Here is a 12,853-nt window from a genome sequence, read left to right as displayed (position 1 = left end):
TTTAAACAGTTTTTAGCTTATAGGTACGTAGCGTACATACAAAATATGGCATGAATTTGAACAAATAATTATTTAATGTAAGTAACTTCTGTTAAACGACATTAATAATCAGCATTACAATATCAAGGAACATTTTCGACAATTATGAATTTTGTCATAATCGAGCAGCCCAAGCAGCAGTCTTAAGCCCACATTACACCGCAGGAGATTCTGGGGAAATTCACACAGACACAATGTTTTCCAACAGGTTTTAAACCATGTGTTCACAGAAAATAATAGAAATTGTAAGAAAAAAAAAAAGGTGTGTTCTGAAGTAGAAAAGCTTGTCATGTTATTTCGCTAATTTGAGTACATTTTACAGGTAAATTAAAATAAGTCACTTTTTGAAGCTGGTTTTCTCAGCATACACCACGCTTGAATATTTGATGAGCTTGCATGGTTTCACTGATTGCATGTTGATTTTCACAGTTTAATTGTTGATTTTGTTGTTACATTTGGTAACTTTTGTTTTGAAGTCTGATTTTTACACCCAATTACCCATTAATGGTCAAAGGTGTTCAGGTCTGTGTAGGCAGCTCTGAATGTTGTTTCTAATGCAGGTGATGTTGTCTAATAGATTACATAGCATGCATGAAGCTTCCTTGTGCATAGCCTCTGTGTGTCATGTGGCACATGAGTAAGAATGTTGAAAAAGCATTGAAATGCTAGTAAAGGCTTCATTCACTGCTATATTGCTTGTGTAAAATGTACAAAGAGTGAGTAATTTACTTGAAACACAGTATTGCAAAGTAAACTGAAGTTTAGAATTTCTAATTAAAGCCACCAAGATTTGTGTGGAGCCTTTACCAGCCATTTCTGCATGGGAATTGTTTCCTAGGTTTTTTTGAAAGTAAACCCCACTAAAAAAAAGCTATGTACAATTAGGCTATATAATGTATCTTCAGTCTGCTGAACTGAAAGACATGAGAGCTAACTAGGATGGCTGCTGCAGTGTCACTGAGGAAAGATGATTTTATACAGGCAATGGTCCAGTGGCATGACAGGCTGGTAGCAGCTGCTCAAGTGTCTGAAACACAACACACACATGGTATCCCTCTCCAACAGGAGCCATTTATAGACCTCACTTGTGCAAAGCCATGTCAGATTTGACCTTAAAACAATTCAGAGGCAGAGATAATGACAGATTTTAAGATGTGTCTGTGTTAGATTTATATTTTGTACAATTAAATGTTTTAATTACCTGTAACTTTGACAAGTTTTTGGTGAAGTTAAGGAATTAAGGTGGTTTAATATACTACAACATGACCTCAGATTACAAAATGTTTTAAACTGACTTAACCAAAAAACAAAAGTGTACATTTATCCTAAGTTAGATAATTTCCCTTAATACATTCCAAGTTTAATGTGCTTAAAGACTATAAGCCATTTGTAGGTTGATTTGCTGAGCACCTGTTTGGAAACAGGTATTTTTGCAATTCTGGATGGTGTGCCACAGAAATGACACACTTCACCTTTAAACCGGGATATTTTTCAATGTAATGCATTTAAATAGCTTTACATTGAATGGATATGTTTTGTCCTGTGAACTGGACCACTCTCCAACAGTGCATTTGTTTGTTGTTCGAGATTCTAAAAACATATTTCCCTCCCTCCACCCCAAAGCTTCAACGTTACAGAGGTATAGCAAAGCTCCACCACCTCAGTACTGGACAAGCTGCAGACAACAGCCAGATTCCGGAGTCTATCTCTCCTTGCCAACCTACCTCTGCCACAGGGGTTCTCAGCTCCGCCCAGGTATCCCTGGTGTCGACCCGTCCACTGCCAACTGGCACGCATGTCCCTTACAGTAACCTCTGACAGTCATGCTTGTTTAACCCTCAGAATCTGTAGTCCTGTTCCAAATCAATGTGATTACTCTAATTGAATCCATAAGAGGTATAATCATGAAATGTAACCAGTGCTGACGTTTAAACTAACAGACTCAACCTGGCTGATATCATATACTAACATCTCACAGTCTAGAAGAGCATACAGATGTGTGCTTACTGGAAGTTTAGACTGAGCTTTCACTCAGGAGAAAGTACTTCTGTTTTTTGTTTCCTCATACAGTTTGTCATATATGCATATTAACTCAAGTGTCTAATATTATAAGAAGATGAAGATGATTTAGACACCTAGACCTGACACTAAAAAACACAGACACGAAAACTTGACCAAACTTTAGTAACAAACTTTAGTGCTCATGAGGGTTTCCTTCAGATGTCTGTGCGATTAATGGGATATGTTATTATTAGGCTTGGAACAATGACTTTTTCAAGCATTGATTCGGTTTCAAGCATTTCAAGTTGATTATTGATCTACTGTATATCGGCATTTTTTCAGATACAAGTAGGGCTACTCCTTGCACAATAGTCTTTGTCTCTTTATACATATTTCTCAACATAACTTTGATAAAGTGTATGCGTATTTCAAAGGGGGTCGCACACCGGACGTGTCAGGCGGACGACATGGCGCACTCTAAAATTAGAAACTATTATTTTCTTTGAAGGTATGCACACTGCCGCTCGGCATCTGTCGCCGGTGCAACCTACAACTCCGGAGGCTGCTTAAAGGTTTACAGCACCATGGAGCGCAAAATTAGTTTTTCATTAAAGTCGACCCAAATCAAGATTATTTACTCAAGCATCACTGGATGATGTATTGTGTATATGAATCTTTCATATAGCCTACACAATGGCATTTCCGTTACAAGTGTGTCTTTTTGTGGTTTGACCGCTTGAATGAAACCAAATCAAGGCTGCATACAGAGAAATTGTATAATAAACGTCACCATTTCTAATCGTTCATATTGCACTGTTAAACCACTTTCATACATTTACCTGCAAACTCATTGTGACATTGTTCATTCTTGAAGAACAAAAAGCTTTACAGAACTTTTGTGTGTATTGTGACTAGATTCCCAAACTGTGGACTGCCACCTGCCTTGTCTTACCCGTGACGCAGCGCTTCTCTGCCAGTGTCCGACCTTCTTCAGTAAATGTTATATCTCCCCCTTGTGGTCTCTCGAAGATATTATGCCAGACCACATTAAACCGAAGGCTAACAGACAGTGAATTGGAAAGCACACAAATGTCACTTCTAATTAAAATTTGGGATAATTTTAATATATCACTGCCTCAAAAACATTGTATCAAAAAATGTATCAATATTGTATGTCATTCCTAGTTTTTATTGAGGTTGCTAGCTATGAACATGTTGAACTACCTCTACCAGATTTGCTTGGCAAAAGTATTTTCAAACTGGTACTCCAGCGTGACTGTAGTTAACCTGAAAGAGAAAACTTTGCCTCCTTACGTAAGTGCTGAGAATGCCAAGCACTTGCGTTATATGTTGTATTATAATTTGCATTCTGACAGATTTTGGAACTCAACAGCACATGAAATCAAGCATATGTTGCAAGAAGTGTTTGATTTAAACATACTTACATAGAGTGTGTTTTAGGCCTTGTTTTGCAACGGGCTGTGTCCTCTTTGGCTCAAATTGTACTTAATGTTCTCAAGTAAGACACTGTGTACATTACTGCTTACGATCTCACCCCCTCTACGCTAAAAACCTGTGTATAATTTCATGGCATGCAAATCAATATCCTAACGCACTTTTTCATGGACTAAGGGGCTGTTCACATAGGACACATTCATGCATTCTGTCTGCGTTGTAGTTTTTAATTGTCCATGTACACATGCATTCTGTGGAGGAATTATCTGTTTTTACAGTATGTCTTGCCATGAGTGCTGGATTGTTAAGTCTCTGTGTCCAGATAAAAGAATTTCACCTTTGACAAAGTGTCTCGACACCATTCATTTAGTTCCATTCCACCATTTTTTAAATTCAGGAATGTGTCCTGTGTGAACAGCCCCTAATGTGGTGTTCTGCGATGTGCATTAACCCTTTGTTCTCTGTGAAACTCATTTTGATTCATATTTACATTTTCTACAGTGGATCTCTCTCAAACTGCAGTCCCAGTCAAGCCATCTCCTCCCATTCCTCCAAAGAGGACTACACCTGTGACCAAACGTCACTCAGATGACTCCTCAACCAATCAGCCTGAGCCTCCTTCCACAGGCCCCGCTCCCGTCCCTGTGCTGGCCCCTGCCCTGCCCCCTGTCCAATCAGACGATGGCAGTAATGGAAGCTCTGAAGAGTTCTCTCCTCCACCAACCCACATCCCCCCATCCCCTCCTCGGGCCCATATGGCCCCTCATATGGACCCGCCCAGCCCAACCACAGAGCCGCCCTCTCAGCCACCCTTATCTCTGCACATTCGCATTCAGAGGGCCTTGAACAATCCTAGCCCATCCCAGCCCAAACAGGACAGATCCCAGCGGGCACACTCACTTCTGTTTGAGCTGCCAGAGGTCCTTGCTGAGGCCCCAGGAGGAGGGCGATTCTCGCTTCCAGTCACTATCGAACCTCTCCGACTGTGAGTGTTTACACAGTGTACATATCAGTTAATCCTCAGTTATTTAACCAGACTGCCAAAAGTCAAGACATTTTAACACAAAATGTAACTAAAATGACTAAAAAAAAGTATAGTCATTCTATGATGGTTTACTTAAATGAAAATTGGTACCCACCATCCTAAATCTGTTGCATCACATATAATGTTGCATCACATATTTTAGTTTAGGGTGGGACAAACATTTTCATTTCTATATTGATTAAAGTATTTGATAATTGAAATGTCACCCCATGTTCCTCTGGTATATATGTTGATACAATACTTTAAATGTACCAGCCATGCTACATGTATACTATACTATACTATACAGTATTACACACTTGCTGTATTTTCTGTAAGTCTTTTTCTGCATTTTTGAATGGTATTTTTAGGCCTGAGGATGATGATTTTGACATTGAAGAAGAGCTGCAGAAGCTGCGACCGACCCCTCAGCCCGCACGACAGCCAGAGCTGGAGCCACGGAGCCGCCGAGGTCTGGTGGGCGACCCTCGAGTCACGGTCATACCTGAGGACGGTGGACCTGGAAACAGTGAGGATGAGGAAGACAGCGACTCTGACGGGCCCATTAATTACAGAGATGAGGAAGATGATGATGATGAGGAAGATGTTCCCACAAGTATGATGCTTTATTCGTTCTGAGTCATTGCAAATCCTGGATTTCATGTTTCACACTGTTCACACTTTACACCGGTTAGGAATTAATCCTAGGTATTCAAAATATTGCATATTTGTGTGGTTGATAACAATGATTGGACGAATACAGCTCGTGATGTGCGGGCATCCAATGTTAAAACTGCTTATCAATGTCACAGCATATAGGTGGAAATGTCGGTGAGCATATCCTCTCTGTCTTTCGGATGAAACGTAAATAGCACGTAAATATTACTGCACCTGTACAAAGCGTGTGATCACTCAATGAGGTAAGCACTAAGGCATTCTATGATTGGTGGTCTGTTGCAAAACAACTTTCTGTAACATTCTAACAGCACAATGTTTCAGACAGTATACCTTTGGCACCACAATTCGGGGTAAACCTGGCTTAAGAGCGATGCTAACCCCCTTTCAAAATGACAAAAGTTGCTTTACCTAGGGTTAAAAACGGGTTTTAAAAAGATGATAACTCTGGGTGAAGTGCAATGTGAAAAGCCATTTTTAATTGTTATTATAAAAAATTTAAAAATTAAGCAACTATTCAATTTGCAGTTAATGCACTAACATATGAAACCCATTACATTACATAAACTTGACAGATTAAATCCCATTAAAACTGCAATGGAAATAACATTAGGTCACTACTGTTTTATTTAAAAAATATCGATTTAAAGCTGAATGGACCGTGCTTCATGTTTGCATAATTTTAATATATTTTCGACTGCTGCATGGTCTACAAATAATAATAATAATAATTTTAATTTAATGGCTTCATTCTCTCATAGTATAAAAATGAAACATTTCTTGCAATACCTTAAGCAGTCAAATTGACTGAGCCATTGTTTCGCCAGTGGGTCCCGTTCACACACAAATTCTAATTGTATAATCTTTATAAAATTTTTGAAAATGTCTAGTAGGGTTAATAACGTTGAATTCAGGCCTGTAATATGACCTAACAACAGGCCCAGTGAGAATCTGAAGACCTTTTGTTTGCATTTTCTGTTCTGATTTTTGTGGATTGGATTTAAAAATGCTAACGTGTTCCTAACGTGTTGTCCGTGGAACTTGTATATCCATTCCGATAAAATTTTAACGTTTTCCCACCAAGGAGGTGGAAAGCAAGAACTTTTTAAGCAAGAACTGTTTCAATTAGCTTTGACGCAAGTATGTGATGCTATTATAACCGCGATTCCCAAGTATGCACTTGCAACAGCTGATCTTTATCCTCTTGTTTTGTTGTGACATGTACACATGAACGTTAAAACGTTCATTTGTAGCCTTGAGGTAAAGTAAAAATGTCTTTATTAGTACGTAATGCAGTGAAGCATTTAAAAGATGCAAAAAGGCGAAACATTTAAAGTAACAAACTACTGTAAATAAAAATTAAATAACAAACTACTGTATAGACACAATAAATACAGTGCACAAAAAGCATGGAACATAAATTGTTATTATGATCCTTTATTTCTTGATTTTCAATCTACAATATTTATTGTCATGGTCATCAAAGCCTAACTTGATGAGACAGTCAGAAATTGTTTGTACACGTTATCATTTTAAGTTGACTTTTTTAACTCACTATTGTTTTCTTTTCCATACATTCTCGGCAGAGCCATTCTGTATGTCTCTCATGCACAACATCATCTGTAGCATAGATTTAACATCTGAATCTATCCAGTTTTATTGGAAAACTCAACAAAAGTATTAGCTAAGCTTACTGACCGGTCTTTTAAAAATGGACAATATCAGCTGTTGGATGGCTGATGACATGTTTTTTTTAACTAGGGATGGGAAAACCAGATCTTTTACTCTTTGCGCACTGCTCTACTACAATGGTTGGTAAATGTTCAGAATTCATTCACTAGTAATTGTGTAGGTTAGTCATGAAGTGTTCAGCAGCAAGATCCTTTCACAGCGTGTTGAGAGTAAAGTTGCTCCGTGTAATGTGTGTCCAAAGACAAGATCCACGCAACCCATTTGTCATTGAATACTGTCTCTTTTATTACCCTTTCTTTTCTTTACAGTCAATTGATGATCAAATCAACTACAAAAAAAAACAATTTAATTCCAATCATGTATCGCACAGATGAGGTAAAGCCATTCGAGTCTCTCGTAAACATGCGCTCATCTAAAGATGCTCTTTACAGAAATGCCGGTTTCTTAAAGAGACAGTACTAGATTTAGCATGTGTTCAACAAATCAATGTAAATACTTGTTAATAGTACAATTATGCAATTTAAATGGCTAAATGGTCTGCACTTATATAGCGTATTTTTAAGCCTTAACTGTATTCAAAGCGCTTTACACTGCGTCTCATTCACCCATTCACACACACATTCATACACCAATGGCGGCAGAGCTGCTATGTAAGGTGCTAGCCTGCCATTGGGAGCAACTTGGGCCTACAATGATGAAAAAAGATCATTTCTTTCATATGTAAGCAAAAGGGAAATTATAACTGAAATAAACCCATATGAATCGATATTGAATCGGAATGGAATTGAAAGAATGTGAATCGGAATTGAATTGGGAAATCTGTATCAATACCCAGCCATATTTTTAACCTCAGAGAAATGTTTGCATTCTGACTCCACCTATATAGTTCCAATTTGCAAGGAAAGTACTACCTCTGGAGCTTGTACTAAAATGTTTCTTGTTTTGTTTCGGGTTTTAGAACTGTGTGGAACTTCAATGTGAACTAGGAAACATTTCTGCAGTGTGATAACGCCTATTGGTTAAAGTCATATCAATTCTGTAGAGATCTGCAGAACTTTTCGTATGACATACCTTGACTCTTGATCTGCATGTATGTGGGTTGTCAGGTGGTCTTGCGAGTCGTGTGAAGCGCAAGGATACTCTGGCAATGAAGTTGGAGCGTCAGCAGGAGAAGGAACAGTCTCAAGAGCAGGACAACAGCACCTGGAAGAACAAAGAGCAATGGGAGGCACTTCGCAACCAGATTGGCAGCACACTCACAAGGTCTGTGTGTGTCCAGAGCTGTGTTAGAGTGTTTATGTATTCTGTTAACATTGACAGTGTGTGTATTGTTCATGTTCTTTTCATAGGAGGTTGAGTCAGAGACCCACGGCACAAGAACTCGAGCAGAGAAATATTCTCCTAGGTGAGTGTTTGGCCAGCTGAGTTTTTCCTACACATCCTCCATTCATCTAATGAAGCATCCATAGAATGCACATGTGGAATGCCAAATGTCTCGACATGTCTAGACAAGATTTACTGATGCTTTTATTCACATAGTTTTCAGTCTAATTAAAGAGCAGCAGTTCCAGAAAAGGTTCTCTATACTGCATGTCTGTATGCTCTTGTGTTTCAGCCAAGAATGAAGCTGACAGACGGGCAGAGAGAAGTGAGATCAAACGCAGGCTGACCAGAAAGGTATGAAGTGCACATAAACAAATTTAGGCTGGAAAGATAAGATCTTAGTCTTTAACTATTTACTCATGACTTTACCTGCATGTTTGCTTGCAAGAGTTGCACTTATATAGCGCCTTTTTAACCTTAGCGGTATTCAAAGCGCTTTACACTGTGTCCCATTCATCCATCACACACACACACCAATGACGGCAGAGCGGCCATGCAAGGCACTAGCCTGCCATTTGGAGCAACTTGGGGTTCAGTGTCTTGCGCAAATACACTTCTGCATGTGGAGTCATGTGGGCCAGGAATCGAACCACCAACCCTGTGATTATTGGAAAAGCCCCTCTACCACCTGAGCCACAGCCGCCTATAGTTTATTGCTGGCTTTATATCATTGACTAGGAGTATAAATGTATGAAAGTGTTGCACGTTTTGCTCAGACATATACTCCTTTTAGGCAACACACACATTTTTCAGTGAAACAGTGCTGTTCTCCTGCCGAAGCAGATACTTGGCTTGTGCTTGGCTGGGGATCTGTGAACCTCAGAGCCGTAATGCAGCGGAAAAGCACGTTAAACAGAGGACAAGCCAAATGAATTTTTATTGTGTGTGTTTTCTGCGCACATACATATTTGTATACTGTATGTTTGGCATGCACATTCTGATTGTATTGATACGCACTTTTCATAGCGATTTATTATTATGCTCCGGTTTATGAAGTTCAAAGGACATTCTAATACACTTAACGTGGCTTAAAACCACTAAAGATAACGACCACGTAGAGTTTTTATTTATGTTTTTTTCCGAAGATAAACCTTAAGCCACGTTAAGCATTTTCCTTATGGAAAGGCTTAAAATTAAAAATCGTATGTGTCGTTCTTTTAGCAGTAGGCCTAGATCATGTTTGTGACAAGTGAAGTGAGATATTTTGTTCACGTTGGTCATTGTTTTATTCCATTACACATAGGCCTATCAAAATATAAAGGATTTTTCCTGTATTTCCCATAGGGCACAAATTGTGAATGAAGGAAAGCAATGCGAAAAAAAATATGCAGAAAAACATTTTATGCCGGTTTATACAAAATTATAATAAAAATAATAATAATAGAAAGATGGCTGGAAGATGATCCCACTTTATGATAGCACTTACAGTAAATAATTAAAAATATTAACTTGCACAATACACATTTACATTGAAGATATTTTGGTAAATACAACATTTCTATAATTTTCAGAACACTGTTTATCTCGTGCATCCACGAGTCTTACTGACTGAATGTCAAGTTTCTTAAAACTTGAAACTGTAGATGATGCTGATCTCAGTAGGCAGCTGATGTTTGCTTTTCATGCTGTTGTTGCACTTGTGGGTGATATTTTGCTTGTTGCGCTTCAATTATTAAAGTCCACTTATACTAAGAGTGCAAATAAAATTCCCGTCCCACGAACATGCATGCATGAAAGTTTTAATATTTATTGTATTTTGTATTGCATGGTGTATATTGTTTTTATTATTATTATTTACGTAACTTGCCATTTCTTTACTTTTCTTTACTACTTTTCTATTTTTATTGTTATTTATTCCTGTTTTATTATTATTATTATTCTCTTTGTCTTGTCATTAATTATTGTGAGTATTGAAGCTTTGGCAATATGTCTAAATTGATAACCAATTTATTGATTTTATTCCAGAAGTCAGGCATAATTTTATAAATGGCTCATTAATATCATTTTTGTATTGTTTGATTTTAATACTTTTTGTGTTATTGGTTGCTGTCTACATACTGAATTGCCTCCCAAGGACAATAATGTCAGGTTTTGTAGAGGAAATGGCAGGACTCAAACGCAGAGTAGCGATTAGGGCTTTTAATTAACACCAATATAACAAAAACTACCCCGAAGGGGAAAACAAACACAGTCCAGGGCGACAACACGATGACGGGCTGGGCTGGAAGTGGGAACCAACAGAAAACAGACTGCACAGGAACACGAACGAGAGAGACCTAACAGGGGACATAAAAACAAGCAACATCCTTACGATGAACTGGCACCAAAGGGAACTGGGAGATAATTGAAGGAGAGAAATCGGGAGGGAAACTAGGAACGCAGGTGAAACTAAGAAACTTTTAATCAATCAGGTAACAAGGCAAATGAGAGGGCGGGTTATCACTGAAGACAAGACAGACACCAATGCACAAGGAATTGAGAAAATACAAAACCAAGGGCATTCACGTCACACGAGACAAAACGCAGTGTCTGGACTCCTCGGCAATTATGCTGGGAATATCTTGAAAATCATGCCATGTAAAATATTGTCCACTCATAGCATGAATTTAATGGCAATATTAGTTATCTAAGTGAAGTGCAAGTCTTGTTTTATTTGAGTAAATGGAGTAGATGTTGGTGGGCAATGTTTAAAAAGAATTATCTATGAACTATGTCTATGATTAATGATGCTCATAGTGACAAACCGCTCACTGTTCATTCCGCACTCTGAATTCATATTTATTTTTTACACAGTTTTATCGTGCTCAGGTTTACGAAGTTCAGATGATTGAAATAATATTACCTGTTATAAATAGTCATTACTTTAAATTAAATAATTTCAGAGCTCTAATCGCCAGCATTTATGTAATCATGTTCCTAATTTTAGGAGCGCTTTGAGTGATCCTGCGATTCTTGTAACATAAATGTTACTTTATTTGAATGTATTGTAATTTTTATTGTATTTCTATTTGTATAGACCATACGCATACAAGCATTGTTCTATTTTAAGACAGTAAATTAAAAGAAAATGAGGCCCATTTTCTGTATTATTGTCTGTAACTAATAAACAACCAATTTAAAAAAAAATTAAAGACAGAAAAATAGTTAGAAAAGCTTATAGTTACTGGAAAACTGTCAGAAATGTTTTTTATGGAATAAAAATAATAACTACATTCCAGTGTGGCCACCCTGAGGCTCAACCACAACTGGAAGAACTTTAAACGGTCTATTTATGTACTCGCTGCATGCCGTTTCTATGAGTTCTTCAAACCAGAATGTATTAATGGCAGCAATTAAGTCAGACTTAGTAGTTGGCTTTTTTATTTGCTTTGGAATAAAGTCCTTCAGAGCATCCCACAGTATCTCATTGGGATTCTTATCAGGGGATTCTGCTGGAGTCTTGTCCCAGTTTATACACTTTGCAGGAATAACTCTGCTTGCAGCAGTTTGCTTTGGGACATTGTCCTGAATGAAATGGTGGTGGACTCAAAAGTTTTCTATAATGTATGGAGATTCAGTTTCTTTTATAATAGCATCTTCAAAAAAAATCCTGTCCATTATCCCTTCGAAGATTGCAAAAGCTCCTGGTCCCAGTCTGGATATTGCCCCACAAACATGAACTTTCAGTGGGTGTTTCGACATTGGTTTGGAAATGTATCTCCCACTCTTACGAAATGACATGCTGGCAAAGTGATCAAAGCCACAGTGGTTTCATCAGTGAAAATAAAGTCATGAAACGATCAATTTTTGGGCTTGTTGGAGACGGATCTCTTTGATCATGGGACAATGATTCTGTACTTCCAACCTAGTCTTTGCCTGATCCTCCGAATAGACCACTCATTGATGTCCACTCCATTGTCATGCCAGAGCTGTGTTTTCTCGGAACTTGCCACCAGATCATCATTACGGTTGGTCATGTTGTCTATGGTTACGATAATGTCCCTAAAATCAAGGACAGAAGATTGAATAAATATTTTGCACTTAAGGCACGACCAGCATATTCCATTGTTGCAACATGCTTATTAGCATCATATTGTATGAAGTGATTAATGTACTTATTCATTTTGTGAGGTTTACATATGCTAGATGTTTATTCTTTGTAATGTCTTGTTAACATGCTCAATGGGGCATTTACACCAATGTAATTTAGATGGTGGTGTATTTCTCGAGTGTATCTTCCAGCAGACTGCATCATCCTGATGTTTTGGGAAGGCAAATGATTGATCTTGGTCATGTTTAGATACTTTTACATGTGGATGATGTGCATTTACCCATACAGTTGTCAAGTAATCATTGGGGGAGTGGACAATCAGTGAGAATATGTTGTAGTTAGGCCTATAGCAGGTGTGAATTCAGACTATTAACTAACCCATTTAATCCCACCTCTTACAATTGTGACCAAGTGGTGCAAATAATCACATGACCAGAGCCATTTAATTCAACTGTGCTTCTCTAAAGATTAAGGGTGCATTCCATTCAGAAGTGATCATTCCTTTTCTCTTTGAAGACTTTGCCATCCACCCTTAGAACTTTGAAAGGCTAAAA

At 38.0% G+C, this 12,853-nt stretch overlaps 1 protein-coding gene and 1 pseudogene across 7 annotated transcripts in view; one reads left to right on the top strand and one right to left on the bottom strand.

Moving 5' to 3' along the window:
• LOC127650371 (phosphatase and actin regulator 4A-like) overlaps positions 1 to 12,853 on the top strand; it is an 89,409-nt gene that overhangs the window by 71,246 nt on the left and 5,310 nt on the right. For 5 of the 7 annotated variants that reach the window (XM_052135741.1, XM_052135742.1, XM_052135739.1 and 2 more), the window contains 6 exons: positions 1,663 to 1,794; positions 3,997 to 4,480; positions 4,891 to 5,135; positions 7,993 to 8,149; positions 8,236 to 8,291; positions 8,502 to 8,563. In XM_052135741.1, coding sequence (XP_051991701.1) covers positions 1,663 to 1,794; positions 3,997 to 4,480; positions 4,891 to 5,135; positions 7,993 to 8,149; positions 8,236 to 8,291; positions 8,502 to 8,563 — 1,136 coding nt within the window. The remainder of the gene's footprint in view (positions 1 to 1,662; positions 1,795 to 3,996; positions 4,481 to 4,890; positions 5,136 to 7,992; positions 8,150 to 8,235; positions 8,292 to 8,501; positions 8,564 to 12,853) is intronic. The other 2 variants (XM_052135743.1, XM_052135745.1) reach the window with 1 other exon arrangement.
• On the bottom strand, positions 11,454 to 12,401 carry LOC127650372 (uncharacterized; annotated as a pseudogene).

Source organism: Xyrauchen texanus, chromosome 10 (assembly GCF_025860055.1).
Source record: "Xyrauchen texanus isolate HMW12.3.18 chromosome 10, RBS_HiC_50CHRs, whole genome shotgun sequence".
Classification (NCBI taxonomy): domain Eukaryota; kingdom Metazoa; phylum Chordata; class Actinopteri; order Cypriniformes; family Catostomidae; genus Xyrauchen; species Xyrauchen texanus.
This window is presented reverse-complemented; position numbering and strand designations above follow the sequence as displayed.